Here is a 10,000-nt window from a genome sequence, read left to right on the forward strand (position 1 = left end):
CCTGACACTATTTAAGCAGCACCTCTCCAGCTGGATGGCACTCGGCAATTCCACTCCTAGACTCTCCTTGTATGAAGACTCCTTCAATTTATGATACTTACCTTCTTGGCTATTTCCAGTGCCATCCAGCTTGGTGTGTACTTTGGTAGTTTGCACGTCTTGCAACTCTGACCCTACTTTAGTTAGTTTTGTATATTAGCTTTTGTTCTTTTTGTCACAGTGCTCTTTTTTTGTATTCTCTTTTTAGCACCGTCGCTTTTTGTTATCCTATTTTTGGAACATTGTTGTGAGTGCTTTTTCATTAGGTAAAGAACTGTTTTACTCACAATCCATCTGCATCCTTGGGTTCCTTTCTTCTACTTTTAATTGAACTGTGACAAAGATAGAGACAAAGAAGAAAGACTACAATGGCGGACGTGCACATTTTCATGACTAAAGTGGCATCACGTAGAAGGTTGTCAGCTTGCTGTCATTGAGGCAGCAAATCTATGTCACTCTCCAAATGCTGTGCTGTGACCAAGTCAGAATGCAGCCTGACTTCAACACAACAGTCTGCCTTCAAGGTCACACTTGGATGAATAAAAGAAGAAGTGTGGCCATCAACATTTCACATGTTTAAACACAAACTAAACACTTTCACTCCAACAGGAAGACCCTGGAGACCGACAAGCTGCTCCAACTGCCAGCTAAATACCTCACTGGCGGCGAGAGAGTGTGTGAGACATTTCAAGTCACGCTATCCTGCGCAGCATCATCACTCATGCCCACTGTGGACTTTCTCATCATGCCCACTGTGGACTATCACATCATGCCACTCCACCACAGAGGAGCTGCTCAGGTCTTTACACAACATCTCCATCACAGATCATGTGACTCAGTCTATGTCACGTGACCCACAGTCTTCGTCACGTGACCCACAGTCTACATCACCCACAGTCTACATCACCCACAGTCTTCGTCACGTGACTCACAGTCTACGTCACGTGACTCACAGTCTACATCATCCACAGTCTACATCACCCACAGTCTACGTCATGTGACCCACAGTCTCCATCACCCACAGTCTACGTCACGTGACCCACAGTCTTCGTCACGTGACTCACAGTCTACGTCACGTGACCCACAGTCTACATCACCCACAGTCTACGTCACGTGACCCACAGTCTTCGTCACGTGACTCACAGTCTACGTCACGTGACTCACAGTCTACATCACCCAGTCTGTCACGTGACCCACAGTCTACGTCATGTGACCCACAGTCTCCATCACCCACAGTCTACGTCACGTGACCCACAGTCTTCGTCACGTGACTCACAGTCTACGTCACGTGACCCACAGTCTACATCACCCACAGTCTACGTCACGTGACCCACAGTCTTCGTCACGTGACTCACAGTCTACGTCACGTGACTCACAGTCTACATCACCCACAGTCTGTCACGTGACCCACAGTCTACGTCATGTGACCCACAGTCTCCATCACCCACAGTCTACGTCACGTGACCCACAGTCTTCGTCACGTGACCCACAGTCTACGTCATGTGACCCACAGTCTCCATCACCCACAGTCTACGTCACGTGACCCACAGTCTTCGTCACGTGACCCACAGTCTACGTCACGTGACCCACAGTCTACATCACCCACAGTCTACATCACGTGACCCACAGTCTTCGTCACGTGACTCACAGTCTACGTCACGTGACTCAGTCTTCGTCACGTGACCCACAGTCTACATCACCCACAGTCTTCGTCACGTGACCCACAGTCTACATCACCCAGAGTCTTCGTCACGTGACCCACAGTCTACGTCACGTGACTCACAGTCTACGTCACGTGACTCACAGTCTACGTCACGTGACTCACAGTCTACGTCACATGACCCACAGTCTATGTCATGTGACCCACAGTCTCCATCACCCACAGTCTACGTCACGTGACCCACAGTCTTCGTCACGTGACTCACAGTCTTCGTCACGTGACCCACAGTCTACATCACGTGACTCAGTCTACGTCACGTGACTCACAGTCTACGTCACGTGACCCACAGCCTACTTCACGTGACTCACAGCCTTCGTCACGTGACCCACAGCCTATGTCACGTGACCCACAGCCTACGTCACGTGACCCACAGTCTACGTCACATGACCCACAGCCTACGTCACGTGACTCAGTCTACGTCACGTGACTCACAGTCAACGTCATGTGACCCACAGTCTACATCACGTGACCCACAGTCTACGTCTTGTGAACCACAGTCTTCGTCACGTGACCCACAGTCTACGTCACGTGACTCACAGTCTACGTCACGTGACCTACAGTCTACGTCACGTGACTCACAGTCTACGTCACGTGACCCACAGTCTACGTCTAGCGTTACAAGGTGGTTAGTGATAGTTTGATGTAACGTGGCACGCAACATTTGATGTGGTTTTATAAGAAGACTGTCATCGGTGCAGCAAGTTCAATGCAGGAAATATCCTTTTAGTGGTGAAAGCAACAAGCAGTATCGCACTAATATTGATACCAAACAACATCACACTGTGACACAGCAGACAACAACATACATGTACACAATGGGAATATTCAACAACAAAGCAATGGTTGAAGTTGCCATCCAAACAATACCCCGTTTGTTGACAAGAAGATACGGCAGCCATGGAAGCACATGCCATCTTTTTATTTAGCACAATCCGGGGAAAAGATTCAAAGGAGCTGGCGTCAGAGCTGCTCACGGCTAAAGCTAACAAACACCACTCCGTTGAAAGGCTCGATGACATCACACGTCACTGGGCAACAGGCCCCGCCTTTTAAACGCACAGACACACGCACGCGGTGCTCGGCACTGCAAATGACAGATATTTGAAGTTGTTTTTAAGTAACGTATTAATTACTTCCCCTAGTAATGAATTACATTTATTTACGGGTAGTTCTGTTTGTAATTCAATTACATTGTTGGTCAAGTAAAGAGTAACTGTAATGAATTACTTTTTTTAAAAGTCATTTTCAGAACACTGCCTAAGACACAATGTTTCCCAGCAGAACAAAGATGTTCCACTGTGCCTGCCTGGTGGACGATGCTGCATACAAGTCATGTGGGCGCTGCTTCTGGGCCATTTGTCTGAGTGTGGACTGGAGCTCATTGGCTTCATTACGCCACAAAGCGGCTCTTCAATCCAGACCGGCTCTCCTCATCACACCACAAGCCTCATTAAACACGGAAACAACTATTTCTACGTGTGTGTGTGTGTGTGTGAGGGGGGTAATATCTTTAGTCTGAGAAGAAATGTAATTTGGATGTGGTGAGGCCAAATGTTCGGAGGGCAAGTGGAGCAAGCATCTGTCTCCAATGAAGGAAATGTCAGCTCCTGTTAATCTTATCTGAATGCTTGCCTGCTGACATGGATTTCATTTCTCACACACACACACACACACACACACACACACACACACACACACACACACACACACACACACACACACACACACACACACACACACACACACACACACACACACACACACACACACACACACACACACACACACACACACACACACACACACACACGTATTTCTTACCTTCTTGAGACCTGAGAAAAAAAAGCCTACCTCTTTAAGACCAGCCTTTCTAGATATATAAAGAAGTGTATTCACAACATTAATAATATATACATACTATGCAAATATTAAAAAAGCTTGTTGTGAAAAATGAGTTGGAATTTCACAAGAAAAACTTAGAATGTTGGCAGTATTATAAGAAAAGTCCTCATTTTACTCAACGCAAGTCAAAATTGTACAAAAAAAAACTGAACATCTGTGCAATATTATGATAAGTTGGAATTTTACTCAACAGTCGCAATATTACAAGAAAAGCTTAACATTTTGGCAATTTTATGAAGAGAGACGTAATTTTGCTTGAAAAGTCACAATTTTATAACATTTTAAAATGTTGGCAATATTATAATAATCTGAATTTTACTTGTCACTGTTCTACAAGAACAACCAGAAATTTGGCAATATTGTGAAAAATCTGAATTTTATATGACAAATGTCACCATTTTGCAGGAAAAAGTAATAATTTTACATTAAAAAAAGTAATAATTTTCCAAGAAAATATTACAGAAACAGAAACAATATGAGAAATTGTTCCCAATTTTTTCTAAGAAAAAAGTTGACAGTTAATTGTATTTATTTATTTTTATTTTTTGTTTGTAATTGGTTTTTAATCTTCATTAATTACTTCAAGTTATTACAGTATGTCTCTATATACATATTCATTTTATTTATGTTATTCATTTTGGCCAAAGGGGGCACAATTCAATTTCTTACACACACTTGTTATTTCGGCAATATTATACTAATAATCTGAATTTAGCTTGGCAAAATTATGAAAAAAGGCATAATTTTACTCAAAAAATATCACTGTTTTACAACAACAAAATTGGCAATATAGTGATACAAATCAGAATTTTTTATGACAAATGTCCCCATTTAGCATTAAAAAGTAATAATTTTACATTAAAATATAATAATTTCACGAGAAAATATTGCAATATTACAAAAACAGAAAGAATATGAGAAATTGTTCCCAATTTTATTTAAAAAAAAAAAAAAGTTGACATTGTGAGAAAAAGACTGCTTTTAGTTTTGTTTTTAATTGGATTTTAATTATTTACTTCAAGTTATTACAGTATGTCTCGATATACATATATATTTTTTTATTAACTTACACACACTTGTTATTTCATATGTTGACCAGAGGGGGAGCACTTTTAAAAGCGCCACGCGGTCAATGTGAAAAATCCCTCCTTTTTGGGAGCACCCTCATTTTGATAGATGTCACCACAAATGAGACATTGTCTATTAGATGCAATGTTATTGATTTATGTCATCACTTGTTCACACCTCCTCATATGGAAGATACTTTTCCTTCTTCATGTCTCAAGAAGGACAGAAATACAAGAACACACACACACATTCGTGTATGTGTTACCTTCTTGAGACCTGAGAAAAAAGCCTCCCTCTTTAGGACCAGCCTTTCTAGATATATAAAGAAGTGTATTTACAACATTAATAATATATACATACTATGCACATATAAAAAAGCTTGTTGTGAAAAAATGAGTTGGAATTTCACAAGAAAAACATGGAATTTTATTATGATAAAAGTTGTAATTCTACTCAACGCAAGTCAACATTTTACAAGAAAAACTGAACATTTGTGCAATATTATGATCAAAGTTGGAGTTTTACTCAATAGCAGTCGCAATTTTACAAGAAAAGCTTAAAAATTTGGCAATTTCATGAAAGGAGTCGCAATTTTACTCGACAAAAGTCACAATTTTATAAGAAAACTTTACAATTTTGGCAATATTATAATAATAATCTGAATTTAGCTTGGCAAAATTATGAAAAAAGGCATAATTTTACTCAAAAAATATCACTGTTTTACAACAACAAAATTGGCAATATAGTGATACAAATCGGAATTTTTTATGACAAATGTCCCCATTTAGCATTAAAAAGTAATAATTTTACATTAAAATATAATAATTTTACGAGAAAATATTGCAATATTACAAAAACAGAAAGAATATGAGAAATTGTTCCCAATTTTATTTAAAAAAAAAAAAGTTGACATTGTGAGAAAAAGACTGCTTTTAGTTTTGTTTTTAATTGGATTTTAATAATTTACTTCAAGTTATTACAGTATGTCTCGATATACATATATATTTTTTTATTAACTTACACACACTTGTTATTTCATATGTTGACCAGAGGGGGAGCACTTTTAAAAGTGCCACGCGGCCAATGTGAAAAATCCCTCCTTTTTGGGAGCACCCTCATTTTGATAGATGTCACCACAAATGAGACATTGTCTATTAGATCAGTGGTCCCCAACCTTTTTGTAGCTGCGGACCGGTCAACGCTTGAAAATGTGTCCCACGGACCGGTGGGGGGGGGGGGTGTATTGAAAAAAAAAAAAAAAAAATTGTTTTATTTTTATTTTTTTACATAAATAAATACAATCATGTGTGCTTACGGACTGTATCCCTGCAGGCTGTATTGATCTATATTGATATAGAATGTATATATTGTGTTTTTTATGTTGATTTCATAATTTTTTTTTTAAATTTATTTATTTATTTTTTTTAATTCTTGTGCGACCCGGTACCAATCGGTCCGGTGGTTGGGGACCACTGTATTAGATGCAATGTTATTGATTTATGTCATCACTTGTTCACACCTCCTCATATGGAAGATACTTTTCCTTCTTCATGTCTCAAGAAGGCTAGAAATGCAAGAACAAACACACACACACACACACACACACACACACACACACACACACACACACAGTATTTACATGTACATGCTTACCCCACCCTGCCCTTCCACACAACAGCGTCCTCCTCCATCACACCATTGAGCCGCACTTCTCATCCAGCTTGTATAAATGTTTCTCTCCACTGAGAAGATTGAGAGTCAGCAAGTAAAGCAGCAGCCTCCCACACACTCACAACTATTTACTATTCAATAAAAGAGCCCAACCCAAGAAAGGACTAGATGTGAAGGAACAGACCACAGAGAGAAGAATCATAGCAAGCCTGGCAGGACAAGAGTCATCAAGAAGTGAGAAGGTGGGAGCAGAAGGGATGTAGAAAAGTAGTGACAATATGAACGTATTACATCGTGGTTATTGGGACCACCATGATGATAACGCTATATTTCTTCATTGGATTCTTCACATATACAATCCAGTCCACAAATACAATCAAACATGACAAATGTTCTTTTTTTTTTCCTCCACAAAAGTTATACGTGACTTCCTCCCAGAAGTTTCAATAATGACAAGTAGCTGGTATTGCGTCACGTGACTTCCTCCCAGAAGGGAAAAGCGGCGGTGCCAAGATGGCTGCTGTACAGCACGCAGCACACAAACTATCGGGAGTACGCAAGAGGCTTAGATCTTCCTGCAAAAAGCAGATACTTGCAAAAAAATCTAACTAAGAAATGGAATAGATCTTTATACTTTATGAAAAAAAGATTTGTCGAGTGATATCAAAAATGATACGTCGGTGAAGTTCCCAGAAATATGAAACTATCTGGTGCTCCAGACGTCATTCTACACCACAAAACAGATGAAAGTTGTAAAAGCATGGAGGTCTACAACTTCTTTTTGTGTGTCTGGGTCAAGGACATTGGTATCAAGAGTCTCCTGGATAAATATGTATGGTTTTTGTAAGGGTAAGGTTGTATTTCATCATTTAACTTCACGTCTACAGCCATGTTTGTTGTTGTTGTTGTTGTTTGTGAAAATGTAACTATAGACGTTATCATTGTGTATGTGCTGAAAGATTCATTAATGATTGTTTATCAAAATATAACTATAGATGTCAACATTGTGTATGTGCTGAAAGATTCATTTATGATTGTTTATCAAAATATAACTATAGATGTCAACATTGTGTATGTGCTGAAAGATTCATTTATGATTGTTTATCAAAATATAACTATAGATCTTAATGTTGTGTATGTGCTGAAAGATTCATTTATGATTGTTTATCAAAATATAACTATAGATGTCAACATTGTGTATGTGCTGAAAGATTAATTTATGATTGTTTATCAAAATATAACTATAGATGTCAACATTGTGTATGTTCTGAAAGATTAATTTATGATTGTGTATCAACATATAACTATAGATCTTAATGTTGTGTAAGTGCTGAAAGATTCATTTATGATTGTATATCAACATACAACTATAGATCTTAATGTTGTGTATGTGCTGAAAGATTCATTTATGATTGTGTATCAAAATATAACTATAGATGTCAACATTGTGTATGTGCTGAAAGATTCATTTATGATTGTGTATCAACATATAACTATAGATCTTAATGTTGTGTAAGTGCTGAAAGATTAATTTATGATTGTATATCAACATATAACTATAGATCTTAATGTTGTGTAAGTGCTGAAAGATTCGTTTATGATTGTATATCAACATATAACTATAGATCTTAATGTTGTGTATGTGCTGAAAGATTTATTTATGATTGTTTATCAACATATAACTATAGATCTTAATGTTGTGTATGTGCTGAAAGATTCATTTATGATTGTTTATCAAAATATAACTATAGATGTCAACATTGTGTATGTGCTGAAAGATTCATTTATGATTTTTCATCAAAATATAACTATAGATGTCAACATTGTGTATGTGCTGAAAGATTCATTTATGATTGTGTATCAACATATAACTATAGATCTTAATGTTGTGTATGTGCTGAAAGATTCATTTATGATTGTTTATCAAAATATAACTATAGATGTCAACATTGTGTATGTGCTGAAAGATTCATTTATGATTGTGTATCAACATATAACTATAGATCTTAATGTTGTGTATGTGCTAAAAGATTCATTTATGATTGTATATCAACATATAACTATAGATCTTAATGTTGTGTAAGTGCTGAAAGATTAATTTATGATTGTATATCAACATATAACTATAGATCTTAATGTTGTGTATGTGCTGAAAGATTCATTTATGATTGTATATCAACATATAACTATAGATCTTAATGTTGTGTAAGTGCTGAAAGATTCATTTATGATTGCATATCAACATATAACTATAGATCTTAATGTTGTGTATGTGCTGAAAGATTCATTTATGATTGTATATCAACATATAACTATAGATCTTAATGTTGTGTATGTGCTGAAAGATGCATTTATGATTGTTTATCAAAATATAACTATAGATGTCAACATTGTGTATGTGCTGAAAGATTCATTTATGATTGTTTATCAAAATATAACTATAGATGTCAACATTGTGTATGTGCTGAAAGATTCATTTATGATTGTTTATCAAAATATAACTATAGATGTCAACATTGTGTATGTGCTGAAAGATTCATTTATGATTGTTTATCAAAATATAACTATAGATGTCAACATTGTGTATGTGCTGAAAGATTCATTTATGATTGTTTATCAAAATATAACTATAGATGTCAACATTGTGTATGTGCTGAAAGATTCATTTATGATTGTTTATCAAAATATAACTATATATGTCAACATTGTGTATGTGCTGAAAGATTCATTTATGATTGTTTATCAAAATATAACTATAGATGTCAACATTGTGTATGTGCTGAAAGATTCATTTATGATTGTTTATCAAAATATAACTATAGATGTCAACATTGTGTATGTGCTGAAAGATTCATTTATGATTGTTTATCAAAATATAACTATAGATGTCAACATTGTGTATGTGCTGAAAGATTCATTTATGATTGTTTATCAAAATATAACTATATATGTCAACATTGTGTATGTGTCTCAAGGCATCCAATCGATCACAACTGGACTGTTTGGTTTATATTTTTGAAGCTGAACATACGGAGGATGAACTACTGGTTACAAAAGCGAGCACGAAGAAAGGGTGAAACGTTGGAGCTAGAAGTGGGAATCTTTGGCCACCTCACAATTTGATTACGATTCAGGAGCTACGATTCAATTATAAGTGTATTATTTATGCATTTTTAATTTATGTATATTGATGCAGTTTACATTTCTTTTTGTGTCAAATTAATAGGTGTTTATCTCTTGCAACTTTTAAAAACAGTGCATTTGTAATAAGACATTACCGTCAGATTTATTAAATTAATTAAAAATGTATTGTAATTAAGCAAATGTATGCAAAACTGGAACATAAGTGCCTGATAATAAATGAGCTGATCGGATGTCTCGGTGGGAGATACATGGAGATAAATGGACTGATTACCCAAATACATTGGAAAAAACTTCCTAGGCAAGCTGGACCAAACTAAGGCTGAAACGACGCGTCGACATAGTCGACGTCATCGGTTACGTAAATACGTCGACGCCGTTTTTGTGCGTCGACGCGTCGCATATTTACGTCACACTACCGTCATGGCGGAGCGCAAAGCAGACTGTGCGAGCGAGGGG

General features: G+C 37.0%; 1 protein-coding gene across 4 annotated transcripts in view; it reads right to left on the minus strand.

Annotated features, from left to right (window-relative positions):
• The window catches only part of drp2 (dystrophin related protein 2), a 299,389-nt gene that overhangs the window by 261,133 nt on the left and 28,256 nt on the right, over nucleotides 1-10,000 (minus strand). Inside the window, exon 1 of one of the 4 annotated variants that reach the window (XM_062043973.1) lies at nucleotides 327-345. The exons of the other annotated variants lie outside the window; for them this stretch is intronic. Coding sequence (XP_061899957.1) covers nucleotides 327-339 — 13 coding nt within the window. The 5' untranslated portion in view covers nucleotides 340-345. Of the gene's footprint in view, nucleotides 1-326; nucleotides 346-10,000 lie in introns of those variants that run through there. 4 annotated transcript variants of the gene reach the window in all.

Source organism: Entelurus aequoreus, linkage group LG04 (assembly GCF_033978785.1).
Source record: "Entelurus aequoreus isolate RoL-2023_Sb linkage group LG04, RoL_Eaeq_v1.1, whole genome shotgun sequence".
NCBI lineage: Eukaryota > Metazoa > Chordata > Actinopteri > Syngnathiformes > Syngnathidae > Entelurus > Entelurus aequoreus.